The following is a 19,895-nucleotide window of genomic DNA, read 5'->3' as shown; positions in this document are numbered from 1 at the left end:
TTGCACATACATCCATCTAACCTACTTATCTTATGGGTTTTGATAATCCTTCTAGTCCATGGTTTAGGAAATGTATTAATATTGTATCTACAATGACACCCAAAAAATTAGCAAAAGAATGTTAACGTTGTAAAACCAAGTATTCAAAAGCTAGAAAAATGTCAGAATTATGGTTGCCTATACACTTTTAATTCAGCCCCCCTGTGTGTATGCACTGTGATACAGTCTTTAATTACATGAACACGTACTATTTATTCCACAGGGCCTATGTCTCATTCAGTGTATGAGATGGACTGTGTTCTGGAAGCATGTCAAGGTTGTTCTATGTAGGAGGTGCTAGTGCTTACCAATGAAACAAAGATTTTTAACAAGGAGAAAACATTTTCCTGTAATCTTGTTTTCAGAAATGGATGATATATTTTTGTTGAAACTTTTTAAAAAGTCAGCCTGAGACAGGCAATGCATGGAAAATTTCAGTCCAGAAAATTAAAGTTTGGCAAAGCTATAAACAACTGAAAACAAGGTCTTCTAATGACAAGTTTCAAAACAACCTTAACTACAGCCATTGCTACCTGTCCCTATAATACTAAATTTGCAGTACTACTTTATTTACATTGTGCTCTACAAACTGCCATGACAAAGCACTTCAGTTCCTAGCTGCCACTGTGCTTTTATAAAAAACCAAAGACAAGAGTTTAAGAAATAAGAACTTTAGTTCTTCCAGCGATAAACACATGCTAACTGTACTGAACTTTAGTAAGGAATGACTCCTAATACTTCTATTTCATTTACAATATCAATGTAAAAGGTATCAGTATTTTTTTGTTTTGTTTTGTATATATTTTTCTGTGTTTTAGTAAATCTTTTTCTGCGAGAAATAAACTGACTTTAGCAAAAAAAAAGAAATTTACCAGCATGTTTCTATTAAGTCTTCCTATGAAAGGATTATTCTCTTTTTAGTACAGCTGAGTTTACATATTCCTTATATGTATGAAATCAAGCTTCCACTCTCTTGCACTTATCTACCTCAGCAATTGCAAGTGTTTACAAATAATGTAAAAACGAGTACAAAAGGTCAGGTTACAACTGGCACAGCTCTAGGTTTTTCACTTGGGAGGAGGTAAGTTTTGCTCATCTGTGCTCAATTACCTGTATCTTTCAAGTGGTGGTTTTTTTCAGAGCACTCAAACATGAGATGAATTCACATCAACTTGAAGAGGTTTTCTCTTTCAAACAAGTTTCAGCTAGCACTTTCAAACATCACTTAATATTTTCTTGACCATGTACAAGTAATTTTTTCAGAAGTGCCTAGCTGATTTAGGAATTTAAGTCTCATTTTCAGAAGTGACTAAGGCACTGGGAGCCTAAGTCCCACTAACATTCAACATTTGAAAATGGGACTCTGGCACTTTTGAAAATTATATTCCATATCTTCAAAGACCTAATTTTATCCAAGTACATATCATAAAATAAGTGTGTACCTACACTTTTAATCCTCATTCATTTTATTACACCATTCAATGGCCAATCAATTAGCTTGGAAAGTTTTGCATCATTATTCTCCTACCTGTTCCAACTGTTTCTGCTTTGAAATGATTGACCAAAGAGCAATGGACTAAGCTGCTTCACTTGATAACGTTGCACTTCCATTGAGCAACCCATTTCTTTCTCCTTCCCTTGTGCATCTTCCAACTTGTATGTTGCAGCAGACTCATTTTCTCAATGAGCTATGGACATTTACATTTTGGGCTCTGATGTCACAAGATCTTCTTCAAAGAAAGTATCATATGTGAACGTTTTCTCTTATAATTTTGAACCAAGGAAATTTCTGCATGAATAATTTGGAGTGGTGACTTCACTTAAACTTGTTTTCACTAGAAACAGCACACACTGCTGACGATAATAGATTTAGCACTGGTTCACAGCTGCACATGGCTTAGCTGTAGGTACAGTCCATAACACACTGTTCATCTCTGTTCCAGAAAAATATGGTTGAGACTTGCTCTGAGTAGATTTTAACCACTGTTTTTTAAACCAGTGCTGAAGAAAGTTTGTCTTGGTGTACACTTGCACATAACTATAGTTTCAGCTGCAATTTAAACTGTTAAAAACAGGTAATTTTTTCTAATGTAGACCAGGCAAAATAAGTGGCCTAGCTAGACGCTGCTTCACCACACATTTCTAATGACAGGACTGAGCATGATTATAAGAGGGAAAAGGCCAGTCTGACAACGTAACTGAAGAACTGTTAAGATTAATTGCTGTGTATGCAGGACTGTACACGAAGAATTAAGAGAAAATGGCCTAACAAGTTAAGTTAGGGGCTAGAACAAAGCAGCAGTTACAGCAAGTGTATTCAAACTACACTGAGGTGATGCAACATCACCACAACAACAGAATTGTTAAAGAATAAGCCCCTACATACTATATCCAAGGAGCACACATGGTATAATGATGTGTTGGAGGATAAGGGGGGAGAAAAGATATCCAAGTGGTATAAAGTTCCCTCCTCCATTCCCCTGGTCCTAAGTCAACTGTGTGGCAGTCTAGTCCCCAAGCATAAATTAGCGTAGTCTAAATGATGCTGTTATGTCAACTGACAATGACCGAAATGGCAACCAGAGGTTGGCAGGATATCACAAAACCCCAAACATGCATCCTTTGCTCTAGCCACATCTGCTATGTTGGCAACAGGGAGAAGGGATACTATAGAGGCTGGATAGCCCTCTGTCACTGAAGGATTCCTACACAGGGTGATCCTCCTCTGGCCAGTTGCACTGAGTCTACAGTCAGAATATACCAGTAATGCAGCACAAAATGACCACACCACACGCCCAAACCAAACACTGTATCTACCAGCTCTGGAGAGAAACAAGAGACTACCTGACAGACCCCTGTGTGAATGAGATTTTGATTAGAGACACAGACTGAAGCTGGACAAAGTTTTTTTTTTTATTATTATTATTTAAAGACAAGAGTTAAGCAAAAGGATTTTCTAAGATGTACATTTTTTCACCCTGTTTAATAAGTATATCTTAAGTTTTGGGGCTAGTTCACTACACTTACATGTTTTTAATCTTTAGTTTTAATGTGTTTAAACTCCACTTTATATTTATTTTGTTTCTAATTGCCTTTATTTTCTCCAACAATGTTTTTTTCCCTAAGGCAACCTGAACTGAACTTGGTGACTTACTGGGGAAATTCACTGTCTGGCACCCTGGAGAAAAGGAAGTGAGAGAAGGGTACCTGTCTAAACATCTGGTCACATAAACGTGTTGTGAACCCCTTCTCTGACAGAACCGTGAGGAACCTGGCTGTTGTCAGTGAGTGCACAGCAAAAGACAACCCTGGAGCAATGTTCAAGGCCACCGGGGGGGGGGGGGGGGGGAGGGAGGGAGGGAGAGGAGAGAAAGTATGGGCCGCCTTTTTAATTTTTACTCACCCAGCAGCGGTCCGGGTCTTTGGCGGTGGGCCCTTCAGTCGCTCCGGGTCTTTGGAGGCGGGTCCTTCAGTGCTGCCGAAGACGCGGAATGAGTGAAGGACCTGCTGTCGACGACAACTCTGAGCACCACCCGGTGAGTACAAGCACCACAGCGGTTGGCGCCTTTTTTTTTTTTTTTTTTTTTTTTAATGTCCGCTCCCCCTCTGGGTGGCCCTGGCAATGTTAGACCTGCACTACAGCAACTACTGCCTTCCTCCTCCTTCCCCAGAATTCCCTGTCTGAAGGCAACTGATCCCAGTAGCAACCTAACATCCCAGGGCCAGCCCGCGACACAGCTTCAGAGTCCTGCTTCCCCAAAGACCACAAGTAGCAGCAGAGGGAAAGGCTCGACTAAATTAGGCCTTCTAACTCTCCTCCCCCTGTGTAGGTATCAAAACTACCTCACCTGGCACCACCAAGTACCAAAGGAACTACAAACCAAACTCTGGACACATGTTATTTCAACCCTCTCAAGATCAGAACCTGTACTCTATTCTGCTCAGCACACTTCAGCAGAACAACATCAGGAATCCAACACCAGAATCCTCCAGCAATCATTAGTTGACTCTGCTACCACTTCCTCAGATGTACCTATTGTAATGCCACCAATCAGTTTTGCCTCTGCACTGCCTCATCATGCCCTCCACTTTTGTTCTTGTTTTGTTGCAACTGATCCTTACCTCTACCTTTTTCTATGTACCTTTAGCCTATCAGTCCTATCTCAGTCTTGCTGCCCCTCCAACCTCTCCTGCTATTAAATGCCCTCCAACTGCCCTCACTCCTCTAACCATGATTTCATCTCTGTCCACCACAAAAATTAAATTAGTTTGGTTAATAATCAAGCAACCTATATTTAAAAAGTAATTATATTTCTAACCACCAATACCTGCACATAAACATTTGCAACTCCATGATCCGACTTCTTGTATCCCTTCTCATCTCCTCCCCACACTCCTCCCCCACTATTGTTATTCACTTATACGGATGAAGGTTTAGACCCCAAACCAGTTGTAGGATTGGGGCCCTAGGTTGCAAGTTTTTTATTTGACTGCAAAGTGTCCAGCACACATCTGGGCTCTCGAAATAACACAACACTAGGTTGAAGTAGTGATCTCAACTGGGCAGTAATAGCTTGAGGCATTATATTCTCTCTGATCATCACTTTCTCAGTTCCCAAGGCAATAGCTTTGTATGGTAACCTTCGGTTTGCCAACCTTTTTAGAGAGGGAACACTAAATAGCCCTGATTATCTGTTTCATTATAAACAAAGATGTTTAGAATTTACCTTTGTTATTATATACAAAACAAGGAATAGTTCAGTAGTTATTGAAAATAACTTTGTTTAGAAGAAACGTAACCCACATATACAAAGGACCAAATCAGACTTTGTAAAGGTTACACAAGACTTGGAAATCCTAATCCAATGAGCATAAAAAGACAAGCAAGACAGCCAGATGTCCATCTGATCTTTTGATAACAGTATTGGGGTTTATGTCAGAATCTCTGACTCTTGCTGGTTTTTAACATTTCATGGTCAATCACCAAAGTTAACTTGCTCATTTCTTCTTAATTCTTAAAGAAACAGGAGAGGTAAATTGGCAACAGCTAATTTATACAGAGAAGTAGGTTTTCAAACCAAATCAAACAATATAATTTGTTTACTGTCTGGTTAATTTAAAATGTGATTGAAATAGTCTCTGAACAAAGTCTTTTTTTAAGATAAAGAAATTACCATCAGTACACAGAAAATTCAAGAACATATTTGAAAAAAACTGTGAAAGAAAAGTCTATTAAATCCAAAGAAACAGCTAGTAAAAACACAGAAAACTGCAAAATATCTTACATTTCCTTTGGCATTCATTTCACTTCTAAACATCCCACAACAAGTTTTATCCTTCTTACGCCTTTTTCTTTTCTCTTGTATTTCAGTCACACTCTTAAAATAAACTCCTCTTCAGTCCTTGCTAATAACTGCATTGTATTCTTTTCTGTATTATCATAATAAAGCTATTAAAGCATCAAAAGCTCACTACATTTAGGACTACTGCTTTTCTACAAAAGTGCAAAGCATTTTCTAAAAAGATACAGTTTTGTCCTACCATCAGGTGACTAAAGAAAAAAAAAACAGTTAATTTTTATGCAAGATTTTTAATGTCTAATGATTCAGATGAGAATTTCTGTTATCTCATGTATTTTTTTCCTTACGAGATTACCCCTAAAGGAAAAAAGGTGTTTCAGAAAAGAAAGTTCAAAGAAAGAAGACAACAAAGTTTCATTTTCTGAAAGACTCTCCCTTTAAAATGTTAACTGGACAAGTAATGCAGAATTTAAACACACACACACACGCACACACACACAGCTAAGAAAAAAAATCACAATCTGGGCAGACTCTGCAGCTGCCCTTTTGACTTATCAATTTCAGTAAGCAAAATTTCAATCAAGCCTAGATAAAATATACTAATCCTAAATAGACCAAGTTTGTCACCTACCACTTTCTATAAGCTGCTTATCATGGTTTAAAAAAATTCTAAATTAAATGCCAAACAGTAGCAGACAGCACTTGTTTGGCTGATTAACTTGTAGACAAGCATTACAAATAAATCTGAGTATGGTCTGCAGCAAATTAAATTCCAGTGCTTTTAAGAACAAAGAATTCCTTGGGAAAGAGGATTAGTAACTTTACACCCAGGAATGCCAGTTTAATTTAATTGTTCCACAATCCGAGATTTAATATGCAAATATCATTTTGATATGTAACAGTGAATTTGATAAAGTAAGGAAACAACTTCAATATACAACCAGACTCTCCCTCTTCTGAACTGTAATTATACATAATAAAGAAGCTGACCGAGTTCTCTGTTTTTTCCCCCCTTCATTATTGGGATTGAATTTTATTAACATGAATCAGAACAAGACTAATTAAAGGTTAAAATTTTTAAATATATTCTAATTAGGAGTCTAAATAGCTGCATGATTAGAGTACTGTAGTTAAAAACCCACCTCAATGATCTTCTTGGCCTCTTTGTATTTTCCTGTATTCAGGAAGGCAAAGAAGATATCATAGAGCATCGCCATTTCACCTCGATCTTGATTCAAAAAGTCCATGGCTACAGAGAGAAGAAAACTAATTTCATTGTCTGTTTAATAACTGGGAACCATTTTAAAAACAGATGTCAAAAATAATCTAACAAATAAGATTCCCCACACCTAGCAAAACACAAAATAAGTGATGGGGGAATAATTTTCTGGAAAGGGATACTAAGAATGACAAAATATTATAAGATACCTTGCAGCTCAAGGTTAAATATATTTCAAGTACTCTTGCTAATCTGCATTATAGTTTATAATAATTAAATTCAACAGCATTAACAGATTATAAATTGGCATTCTATATTGCTGCAGACTACAAGGATTTAGGATTTCTTAAACATGTTGAGGGAGGGACATATAGAACAAGTTAGGGTGTGTCAACACCAATGGACTGACATATATTCCATTATAGCAGCCTTCTGTTAATAGCTAGGCATTCGGTTGTGGAAACATTAGGTTCCTTCATACTTAAAATAAATTTCATTTTTTCAATTTGCAAAAAGGATACCTAGATGCTGCTGAAAGCTTTAAAGTTATGCACATATACTCTACGCATCTTCCCACTGTTTGCACAGCCTGATGTAAAGATAACCAAAAACTAAACGAAACTAAACCACCACCTCCATAAAGAACCCAAAATAACCCAACCAACAATATTTGACTATATCCAACTAACCTTTCTGGAGGAGATCAGTATTTCCTTGTTCTATTAGCCTGCACAAGATGTCATGGATCCTAGGGACACTGTCATACTTCTTACAACAATCAATGGTAGCTTCCAGCGCAGCAGGTATATCATCCCTTATGAAAAAAGGTACACAATTTAAGTTAAAATGATGATGATAGCCTATAAGCCAAGTATGCACAAAACAGTACAGTATGGCTTAGGGTTTCCAATTAAATTCATCTAATCGCATAAGGATTTTTACACAAACTCCTTAATAAAGAACGGTTACTTACCTTCTGTAACTGTTGTTCTTCGAGATGTGTTGTTCACGTCCATTACACATTAGGTGTGCGCGCGCTGCGTGCACGGACGTCGGAAACTTTTTCCCTTAGCGGCTCCCGTCGGGCCGGCGGGGCCCCCACCTTCCCGCCAGAGCGGCGCCCCGCTCCAGGGTATATATATCCCTGCCGACCCGACCCCTCCGGTTCCTTCTTGCCGGAGACTCCGACAGAGGGGAAGGAGGGTGGGAAGTGTAATGGACGTGAACAACACATCTCGAAGAACAACAGTTACAGAAGGTAAGTAACCGTTCTTTCTTCTTCGAGTGATTGTTCACGTCCATTACACATTAGGTGATTCCCAAGCTTACCATTGGAGGTGGGTAGGAGTCAAGGTACAACTGACTGTAACACAGCCCGGCTGACCATCGCGTCCTCTCTGGTCTGATGATGGATCGCGTAATGGGCTGTGAACGTGTGTATGGACGACCAGATGGCTGCCTTACAGATCTCCTGGATCGGGACCTGCGCCAAGTAGGCCATTGAGGACGCTTGGGCTCTAGTCGAATGGGCCCGGATATCCGGGGCCGGAACATTGGCGAGCTCATAACAAGTGCGTATGCAATGCACAATCCATGCCGACAAGCACTGTGTCGAGATAGGCAAGCCTTTCATACGTTCCGCAATCGCAATGAACAGCTGGGGTGTTCTGCGGAACGACCTGGTCCGCTCCAGGTAAAATGCCAACGCCCTTCGGACATCCAGGGTATGTAGGCTGCGGTGGTGAGGGTCCGTATGGGGTTTTGGGAAAAACACCGGGAGGCAAATGTCTTGCCCCATGTGAAACTGTGACACCACCTTTGGGAGGAATTTGGGGTGCGGCCTAAGTTGCACCTTATCTTTATGGAACACCGTATAGGGTGGTTCCGACGAGAGGGCCCTCAATTCCGATACCCTTCTGGCCGACGTGATGGCCACGAGAAACGCCACCTTCCACGAGAGGTGCGTGAGGGAGCAAGTGGCCAGGGGCTCAAAGGGAGGACTCATGAGTCTATTTAGGACTAGGTTCAGAGACCACGTCGGAACCGGCGGGCGCGAGTAGGGAAACACCCTTTCCAACCCCTTGAGGAATCGGGCCACTGTGGGGTTGGAGAATACTGACACTCCCAACTCTCCCGGATGGAAAGCCGAAATAGCGGCTAAGTGAACTCTAATAGAGGCGGGCGCAAGCCCTTGATTCTTGAGGTGCAGTAAATAGTCCAAGATGGACGGAACCGAGGCCTGTAAAGGCTGTATGCGTTGAGGCTCACACCAGTGGGAGAACCTTTTCCACTTCGCCAGGTATGTTGCCCTTGTAGAGGGCTTCCTACTATTAAGGAGGATTTGCTGAACCTGGTGAGAGCACCTGTGCTCTGCATCGTTCAGCCAGAGAGATACCATGCCGTGAGATGAAGCGAAGACAGGTTCGGGTGGAGTAGGCGACCTTTGTCTTGCGTGACTAGGTCGCGATGGAGGGGAAGGGTGATTGGATCGGCTACGGACAGTTCCAGCAGGGACGTGAACCAATGCTGGCGAGGCCAGCCCGGGGCAATAAGTATGATCGTTGCCCTGTCCCTGCGGGTCTTGAGAAGAACCTTTTGTATAAGTGGAAATGGAGGGAAGGCATATTTTAGGCTCCCTCCCCATGGGATCATGAAAGCATCCGCTAATGATCCCGGGCTGAGGTTCTGGAACGAGCAGAACTGAGGGCATTGGCTGTTGTCCCTGGTGGCGAATAGATCCACCCGGGGAAACCCCCACTTCCGGAAGATCGAATGCAGGACGTCTCCTCTCAGTGTCCATTCGTGCATTCGATAGGATCGGCTGAGGCGGTCTGCTAAGCCGTTCTGAATTCCCGGAAGATACGTCGCGATGAGGTGTATCGCATGGGCTATACAGAAGTTCCATAATTGGAGTGCCTCGCGACAGAGGGGAGAAGACCGGGACCCGCCCTGCTTGTTTATATAGAACATGGCGGTAGTGTTGTCCGTCAGGACTGCCACGCTGTGACCTTTTAGGAAGGCGTGGAAGGTCTGGCAGGCAAGGCGAACCGCTCTTAGCTCCTTCAGATTGATGTGAAGCAGCTTGTCCTCTCCGGACCACAGCCCTTGGGTCCGCAGTTCCCCCAGGTGCGCCCCCCAGCCCATGTCTGATGCGTCTGTCACTAACGTCAGAGTGGGTTGTGGGGCAGCAAAGGGGATCCCTTCGCATACCTGCTGGCGATCGAGCCACCAGCGTAGTGAGCTGAGCACCTGGTTCGGGATCGTGTCTACTTGATCCAATGGGTCTCTGTTGGGGCGATGCGTGTGGGCGAACCACAACTGTAAAGGCCGGAGTCTCAGCCGGGCATGTCTGACCACGTGCGTGCAAGCTGCCACATGCCCCAGAAGCTGCATGCAACACCTTGCCGTTGTCGTGGGAAATTTTTGGACCGAGCTTACGGCCCCGTGAATTGACACGAACCGTGCCTCTGGTAAACTCACTCGCGCGGTTACCAAATCCAGGGTAGCACCTATGAAGTCCAGCCTCTGTGTGGGGACTAACGTGGATTTCGGCACGTTGACCCGGAGGCCGAGCTTGTCGAACGTCTGCAAGGCCAGCGTCACGTGGAATCGGACCTCGGCCTCCGACCTGCCCGCGAGTAGCCAATCGTCCAGGTACGGGAACACACGCATCCTTCTTTTTCGAAGGAAGGCTGCTACCACGGACATGCACTTTGTAAACACCCGTGGAGCTGATGCCAGGCCGAAGGGCAGGACAGTAAATTGGAAATGGCGCTGTCCGACGACGAAGCGCAGAAAACGCCTGTGGGCCGGATTGATTGCGATGTGAAAATAGGCATCTTTCATATCGAGGGCAGCATACCAATCCCCCGGATCCAGGGATGGGATAATAGTTCCAAGGGAGACCATACGGAAGCGCGCTTTGATCAGAAACCTGTTTAGATCGCGCAGGTCCAAGATAGGACGGAGGCCTCCTTTCGCCTTGGGGATCAGGAAGTATCTGGAATAGAATCCTTTTCCCCTTAGGTCCAGAGGGACCTCTTCTACTGCTCCTGCAGCGAGAAGGGTCTGTACCTCCTGTATGAGGAGTTGCTCGTGAGAAGAGTCCCTGAAGAGGGACGGGGAAGGGGGATGGTAGGGAGGGGGCGAGGAAAACTGGAGGGTATAGCCCGCCTTCACTGTGCGCAGGACCCAGCGGTCCAATGTTATGCGCGACCAGGCCCGGTAGAATTGGGACAGACGGTCCTTGAAACCCAAAGGAGGATCCGGTATATGAAGTGGTACGCTGTCCTCGGGCGTAGCTTCAAAAGCCTGGTTTATTTCCCGGCTGCGGCTTGCCCTGGCCGTGATTCTGGCCCTGGTTAGGCGTATCGTTACGTCTCCGCCTGTTACTACACAACTAACTGATAACTGCTAGATAACTCTAATGTGCTAAGGGACACTCTCAGACGAGAGACAGAGTTGTTCCAACGTCGCCACGGACGGTAAGAAGGAACTGGAGGGGTCGGGTCGGCAGGGATATATATACCCTGGAGCGGGGCGCCGCTCTGGCGGGAAGGTGGGGGCCCCGCCGGCCCGACGGGAGCCGCTAAGGGAAAAAGTTTCCGACGTCCGTGCACGCGGCGCGCGCACACCTAATGTGTAATGGACGTGAACAATCACTCGAAGAAGAACAGGCCATTAAGTAATATTGTCCATTCAGAAAATTTTCCACATCCCAGCGTCAGTTTGAATTTTAAATTTATATTAGGGCTGTCGAATAATCGCAGTTAACGCACGCGATTAACTTAAAAAAATTAATCATGATTAATCGCACTGTTAAACAATGGAAAACGAATTGAAATTTAAATATTTTGGATGTTTTCTACATTTTCAAATATATTGATTTCAATTACAACACAGAATACAATGTGTACAGTTCTCACTTTATATTTATTTTTGATTACAAATATTTTCACTGTAAAACACAAAAGAAATAGTATTTTTCAGTTCACCTAATACAAGTATTGTAATGCAATCTCTTTATCATGGAAGTTGAACTTACAAATGTAGAATTATTGATAAAAACTTGCATTCAAAAATAAAACAATGTAAAATTTTAGAGCCTTCAAGTCCACTCAGTCCTACTTCTTGTTCAGCCAATCGCTCAAACAAGTTTGTTTACATTTGCAGGCGATAATGCTGCCTGCTTCTTGTTTACAATGTCACCTGAAAGTGAGAACAGGCGTTCTCGTGGCACTGTTGTAGCTGGCGTTGCAAGATATTTACATGTCAGATGCACTAAAGATTCATATGTCCATTCATGCTTCAACCACCGTTCCAGAGGACATGCGTTCATGTTGATGACAGGTTCTGCTTGATAACAATCCAAAGCAGTGCAGACCGACGCATACTCATTTTCGTTATCTGAGTCAGATGCCACCAGCAGAAGGTTGATTTTCCTTTTTGGTGGTTCGGGTTCTGTAGTTTCTGCATCGGAGTGTTGCTCTTTTAAGACTTCTAAAAGCAAGCTCCGCACCTCATCCCTCTCAGATTTTGGGAGGCACTTCAGATTCTTAAAACTTGGGTCAGGTGCTGCAGCTATCTTTAGAAATCTCACATTGGTACCTTCTTTCCGTTTTGTCAAATCTACAGTGAAAGTGTTCTTAAAATGAACAACATGTACTGGGCCATCATCGGTGACTGCTATAACAGGAAATATATGGCAGAATGCACGTAAAACAGAGCAGGGGACATAAAATTCTGCCCCAAGGAGCTCTATCAGAAATTTAATTAACACTTATTTTTTTAAATGAGCATCATCAGCATGGAAGCATGCATCAGTGACTTGGCTTCTTCATTATTTACTCCATTTCAATATTTGTGTCATCTGCAAACTGTATTTGTGATGATTTTATGTTGTCCTCCAGGTCACTGATAAACGTTAAATCGCATAGGACCAAATCCAACCTCTGTGGAATTGCACTAGAAACATACCTGCTAAGTAATTATTCCCAGTTTACAATTACACGTTGAGACCCATCAGTTAGCCAGTTTTTAATCCATTTAACATGGCACATGTTAGTTTTGTATCATTCTAGTTTCTTAATCAAAATTTTACATTGCCCTTGATTTTATTACGATTTCATCGATATTAATATTTTAAAATGCATTAAAAAGCAAGAAATGTTAATGTTATTGTAATATTACTGACACTGTGAAAATGAGCCTAACTTGTCGGATCTCTACCGTATCCCCTTACAAAGCCCTGTTTACAGTGCATCTTCTGGCACCCCACAGAGTCATTTGAATTTTTGTCATTTGGGGTGAAGACTAAATTACAGGTTAATTTCAAAACTGCAAGTAGATGTTGCAGACTAGATTACTGTCATACAAGAGAAATACTATGGATGAAATATAGATGGATATAAAACTTCATGTAATCAGTATTTTCTTCTGCTTTAGATGCAAGTTCAGTTTAACACCTTTAAAATCAGTTTTTATTGAAAACTACTCAAATTCTTGGGAGGCACAACAGCACTTATACATATAAATTAAAGTTTTCAGTTGTAAATTCAGCTCAGATTGATTCTTAAACAGCAATAGTATTGTCTCAGCTGTATACCCACAGCATTGAAGTGATTCTTTTAGGTCAAAGCTATCAATAAATGAAATGAATAACTGGAATGTCAATCAAACAGATATTAATAGGTTTTGGTCTCTAAATGTATGATTCTGAAGATATTTATACTGTGTGTGCAGAATAAAAAAAGCCAATAAAAAGAAAATGGAAACATACATGTTATGGTGTTTGCTGCTCATACAACATACAAAATGTTTCCATACTCAGGCCCCCAAAATAAGTTTAAGCTCAATAATGAGACAGTCTATTACATTTCTCTCAAATTTCCTTAGAGCAACACTGCTGGGGAGTTTTTGTTTTATAAGGCTACCCAACCACAATTTACTGTAAGACAAGAGGTGTTTTTTTTTTTTTTTTTTTTTTTGGGGGGGGGGGGGGGGAGAGACACGGACGGGGACTGGCAAGTATTTTTGTGAGAAGTTGTTAATAATTCAGCAGAAGAAAGCCCACTGACAAAACAAGAACTTACTACACAGCTTTAAAATTTAATTTATTTTTAAGATTATGTTAATGTTCTGAATGCACATTTTGCTAAACCTTACAACAGTTCTGCATTTTAATTTTTTTTTTTTTTTGTAAGTTACAGTTAGAACAAAATGTGTGTGCAAATAACCAGACAGGTCCAAGTTAATGTCTGAAAATCTTATTGGACACAATCTTCCTATACAATTTATATATTCATCAGTATCCAAATTTACATATCAAAGGTTCATATAATGGATAAAGTGTCTGATCCCAAACACATTTTAGTTAATGTGTCCAATGACTTCAGCAGGCTTTGGATCAGGCCCCAAAAGAGTAAAGCCCTGATGCAGCATTCACAACCAGGCTAGCGGACTTGTGTGTCCATGGGGTCATCAATGCAAGGTAGGGGTCTAAGTTTTTAAATATAAATTCACATGATCCATGGATCATCGAAAAGAATGGGAGTTTTGTTTTTATGGGTGAACTACTATTAAAATTTTACTTCTTTTTATTAGTGTCGACAAATGCCATTTATGCTTCTTTTTAAAGGGCAAACTCCTATTTCTCTTTTAAAAAACACTTCACATAAGCAGTTCGGATATTATTTCTCATTACAATCTCTTCATTTAAAAAAAGGAGGTATGCTATCATAACCTAAATGACAGAAGCAGCCTAAACGTATTATGTTTGATCCTCACATAAATACAAGACAGCTCTAACTCAGCACTGCGCTGCAATTTAGACTGTTCTATTTGTAAGAATACGAGGCAAGTTATTTTTGCCTGGGGCACTTGTGAATTCTTATATACTGTGGCCCCAATCCTGAAAAATCACTGAACTAAGTTGGACTACTTCCATAAATAAAGTTACTGACAAGAATAAGTGTTTGCAGGATCAGACTCTGTAACAAGACTGACCACCATCTAATTTTTCTCTCATACCTATTTCAAATTATATAAATCAATCATTCCCCTCTTGCTTCAAGCAGGTAGCTCTAGAACTAACCCTTTTACTTGTAATAAACAACTTTCCAAACCAGAGAGTCTGCTTGATAGAAAGACTCCAAATATTGATTTTAATTGGAATGAAGTGCTACAACGTTATGCATAAAGCTTTAGTGAAATGGCAATTTACCTAAGGGGTTTCCTGATTGAAAAGCTCTCAAACCTGAAATCACTAGAGAAGGAGAAAGAAAAAAAAGGGACTCTGGAAGGGAGAAAAAAAAGAAAAAAAGAAAAAAAAAACCACTCTTAAAACAAATCCCTCTCTGCAAATCTGAAGCAGATGTTAGCATGGAGGGAAATCAATTCAGTAAGGTACAATCAGCTTTACAAAAATTATTCTGTTAAGAAAACGGGCTCTTGAAATAACAATGTTTTTTTCTGTTCATCAGCTAGAGCGAGGAATCTTCAAGGAGACTGGTGTTGCAATTACAACTAATCCTCCCCAAAAAATTAACTGTGTTGAAGGCTTTGTAATTTCCCTAGGTACAATTTAGCTGTCACTTACTTTAAAATTTACTCAAACATGCGTTCCGAACAGCACTAACTTCACATGTCAAGTGCTTTCCAGCCAATTGAGTCTAAACTGGAAGTCGGTGTTAAACAACTGAATGATTAGACAAGATAGCTCATTTCCCTGCTCTTTTGTTCAGAATAAAATGCCACATTTACATTATCAGGCTCAACAGGATTTTCTGACAGAGGGAGAAAAAACCCTAGTGAACACTGTCCGTATTAAGCACATGAAGCCTGTCATTTACCAATCATCCTTCAAAAAGCAATAGCCATGAATGTAACTTAATTACGACCCAATGATCCTTGACGAAAAATCATCTTATCACTGTCCTGTCCCCCTAGGGCAAATGAACCACTTTTGTCCTCTGGCACTGATGATGCTAAATTCCTAATTGCAATAATGGAGTAAAAGAGCCAAACCTCCTTAATTTCCTTGCAGCACTTAGGAGTTTTAAACTAGGAGGAAAAAATACAGAAATAATAAAAATACTTGGATTAAAGATGTTGAAAATTAGAAAAAAAACTGTCATTGATTAAAGTAAGCAATATTTTAAAATATTACCTATTTTTAAAATTAATGAGTTAGAAGGTCATGAAACTTATTGTATTTACCAAGGAATCATCTCTAGCACACAAAACCACACATGTACTTAAGACTATGAAACCTAGATAAGAACTATGGACAAACAGAGGCTTCAGATTTAGTCTACACACCTGGTATATGAGACACCAATGAAATGCATGTGTGTTCACACAGACTGCAGAACAAATTAACCCACAGGGCCCTTTAATGGATAGCATAAATTAAAACTGCTATTTTGATCATTTTTAAACAAATACAATCCAGTTACACCTTCTGGATATTTTCAAATGACTCTACCAATTAAAAAACAGGTTGTGTTCAGTGATCTCTGCTAACAAAATAGTTTCATATTTTGCCTACATAGTTTAGATTTAATGCACATTTTATATTTAGCTACCTGGAAATTTTCTTAGCAAATGTGATAAGGGTTTCAAGTATGTATTTATCCAGGATGTATAAATTAACTAGTATATTTTTCTTTAAATCTGGGAAGATAAAATATAAATTGAGATCTGAAATAATTCCATTTTTAGAGAAACTTTATAAATCAAATGAAACTAAGTTTCTACCTTACATAACATTCACATTTATATTTTAAAAGTTTGCTTGTGCAGCTATCTAGTAAGAATAAAATCAGCAACTGTGGTAGATGTTTATTTCCCCTCCTGTAAATAGAGATTATCAAAGCACCGTATAGCATAGAAGTAGATTAGCTTCACAAACCTCTTTACAGTTTTGTAAATCTGTTAGTGTTTGAGTAGGTTTCCCTTGACAGTTGATAGAGGAGAGCAGAGAATAACCCCAAAAAATTACCCCCTAAATCCTCAAGGATTTTCATATTATACAGGTAACACACACAGTCACAGCATTAACCTCTCCCCATTATCAGCAATTGGAAGCATCAGTTCAAAAGTAAGACAAGTTTTAAGCCCAATCTTCAAGCTTATTATATTCCTATGGAAGATTTTGACAGGGTTGCTCAAAATTAAAAACATCCAAAGTCAATATCCTGATTAGGATATTTTGCCATACCATTCCAAAAAGAATTATCTTGAATGAGGGATTGAAGATTGGATACGTAGGCTTTTTTGCAATTTTTCCTGCCGAATTTACATTTCTTGAGCTAATACAGTGCTCACACCAAGAATAAAGCTAATACCTTTTAAGGTCACTTAAAAGGATTTTTACTTTAATTGAGATAATTGCTTTATCTTGGGAAAAAACAAAAAACTGTCTTCATTATTTATTTCTATGATCATCTATTTCTGAACTAGTTAGTAAAATTTCCTCCCTGTCTACCCATAAAAGGACTGGGTTGGGGGAGGTAGAAAAAATGGGTTGTCTGGCTATGCTAAAAGAAGGACAGGAGACATTTGACATGGGTTTAATCAGGCCGCAACTTTATTATTAGATGTCTGGGACTACCCGGCAGATAACGTACAGTGCAGGTAACCTCATATTTGTTCTGTAATTAGTGGGGGGGCTTTTACCAGCTCTCCCTCTTTTTCCATCCAGGTCCCTCCAGCAAATCCATTGCTGGGACCTTACCATACCAGAGGTCTGGGGCTTCCACCAGCTCCCCCTCCTTTTCCCCTCCAGGTCCCTCCAACAAATCCATTGCTGGGAACTTACCATCCAAACCTCCCTCGTCAGACGGTTAAGGTGGGCTATAAGAATGGGGGTTTGCCTCCTGCTGTACCAATCATAGGAGTCCCCAACTGCTTCACATTCATCCCTTTAATGAACACCTCTTTTTTACTTCATCAGATTTTGTTAAGAAAATATTTTATTGGGTACTGTCACCTTAAAAAGTGTTAAGAATGTGAAGGCTCTGAAGATCTTTCCTATCTTGCATGCTGTCTGTGGGAGGAACAAGTCTCTGAAACTGATTTGGAAGATGTAAAAACTTAGTTGCAAGTCCAAAAAGACTGGTAAGGCAAGAGTAAGCATTTTAACACTATGATTATTTAAATCTTCCATAACAATCACAGGGTTTTCCTTTCCCTCCTACCAATGTCAGGAATTAATAATTTTTTTTAAAAAGGCACCAGCAGTTCCATGGAACATCAGAAAATCCTGCAGCTCATCCCACTGGCTTGCCAAACTTCTGAAGTGACAAAACTGTAGCAGCAACTTAATTCCAGCAGTTCACCACCTGCATGTGTGCTGCCATGGAGCTATATAGCATGGCAAGTAGCAAATCACTTGGGAACCACAGTGATGAGCAAATGTTATAGCGGACATTTATAATCATACCCATTCTAACACTATGCTCAGTTCAATCATAATTTTCCAAAACTTTTCAACCTTTCAGGAAAAAATTTCTTAGGCTTGGATCACTTCCTAAAGATGAACTTTTGCGAAGTCTGAGTAGAAACTGTTCCTTTTTAAGAAGAGTATCAGGAAGGGGTAACAAGGCTTTTCCTATCGTAATAAGAGAAGAAACTCTGTCTTGTAGCCTTCCTGAGAGGAGCAGGGAAGGAGCTAACTCTTGCAGACCTTTTAACTTATTTGGGATAGTGTGTTCCAGTGCTTTCTAGCCAAATATTTCCACATTATGGAATGTGTCTCTCACTTTTTAAAAATAACCTAATTCCATTAAAAGACTAAGTTAATCTTTCATTACAGTGTCATTGTGAAAGCACTCAAAATCACAAAAGTTAGGAAACGACAAAGTTAAAGCTACACATACAATCTTTACTTTGCCCCTTTTCGTACATGCATGAAGGTCTTTAATTACATGATCATACACTTGTTTCAAACAACTTTATACAACCTTCACTACACATGTAGAATATTGTAGTAATGTGTACAAGTCTGTGGATGCCAGACACAGGCTGTGAAAGTCATTTATATAAAAAGTATGCAGAAAATTGTTCTTGCTATACAATATAGAAGTGTAATAGTAAACATTTACGTGTGTGAGAGATTTCAGCTAAGTTCATAATTAACTGTCCCATCCTGTGAATTGCACCAAAGAAAGCCTGTGCTGCTGATTGAGAAGTGTGTAGCACATGACTGCTGCCAAATGTATTAGAATATTTGTGTTTATGAAAAGAGCTTTCATTCAGTTTGCATCAAAGATAACTGGACCATTATGACAAATTTTTAAAATATACAAAATAATAAAATTAAGTATTACAAAACCATACACATACATATGAGGTTATAGAGAAAGATTTCCCCCCCCCCCCCCATATAAGAGCAAACACTGGTAGTTAATATAACAACGATTGGATGTTCCAGTGTTAGCAAGCACGTATTCTTGAAAGCTGACTGACTGTTCAATAGATGGCACTGTGAATACATCAGTAATATTTTATATGGGGTTTATTTAAAAAAAACATTTATATTAAATCAATCAGTGACCAAATTGGAAGAGACTGTTCAAGAATTGAGACAGAATCCAAAATAGATAGAAGCAGGGGTCCTGGGACAATTTGTATAATGGGAGTGCTGAGGGCCGCTGAACCAAACCGTAAACCCTGTATTTGATGGAAACCACTTCAAGCCAGGGAGTGCTGCCACACCTCCAGCACCCCTAGTTCCAGCACCAATGGATAGAAGAGAAGCACTGAAAACTGGAAATAGATTGAACACTGAAGACTGTGTGTTGAAGGGGTGGGGGTACCTAAATCTTGACACTCCTGTGATAAAAACCAATTATATACAGTTCAAATGTGGAATTTTTCTCAAGTAACTGTGTCTCATATTAAGAAGACTATGCAAGGATATATGCCACAGTGTATGAAAATTATTTCCTGCCAGAACAAATGCACGGAGTTCATTTTCCTGTTGAATTATACTACTGGTACAAATGGAAAAGTAATGGGAAATATTTGGACTTGAGCACCCAGACTATACGGTGATACTTTGGGAGTAGTATCAGATTTCCTATCTTTTCACCTAATTACTTAATGGACAAGGAAACCTAACTTCAACCTAAATAAGTGTTATTGATATGTGCAGTGACAATGAAATATATACATCTTTTGGGTGGGGAACACATGCTTTTTATCTCAGTAACTTAGGAATGTATGTAGCATACTATGACCAAATATCCCTTATTCAAACACAATTGCAAGGATTAAAATCTGAAACAACCAATTTGTAAGCAAATTTTGATTGTGTTAAATTTGTCAATGTGACA

At 40.1% G+C, this 19,895-nt stretch overlaps 1 protein-coding gene across 1 annotated transcript in view; it reads right to left on the bottom strand.

The window, feature by feature from the left end:
- The window catches only part of LRPPRC (leucine rich pentatricopeptide repeat containing), a 171,348-nt gene that overhangs the window by 82,395 nt on the left and 69,058 nt on the right, over positions 1-19,895 (bottom strand). Inside the window, exons 24-25 of the mRNA XM_054021384.1 lie at positions 7,248-7,372; positions 6,482-6,588 (exon numbers count right to left, since the gene is read on the bottom strand). Of these exons, the coding sequence (XP_053877359.1) occupies positions 6,482-6,588; positions 7,248-7,372 (232 nt within the window). The remainder of the gene's footprint in view (positions 1-6,481; positions 6,589-7,247; positions 7,373-19,895) is intronic.

This window comes from Malaclemys terrapin, chromosome 3, assembly GCF_027887155.1.
Source record: "Malaclemys terrapin pileata isolate rMalTer1 chromosome 3, rMalTer1.hap1, whole genome shotgun sequence".
Lineage (NCBI taxonomy): Eukaryota > Metazoa > Chordata > Testudines > Emydidae > Malaclemys > Malaclemys terrapin.
Note: the sequence above shows the minus strand (reverse complement) of the source record. Positions and strands in the feature narration are given on the sequence as shown.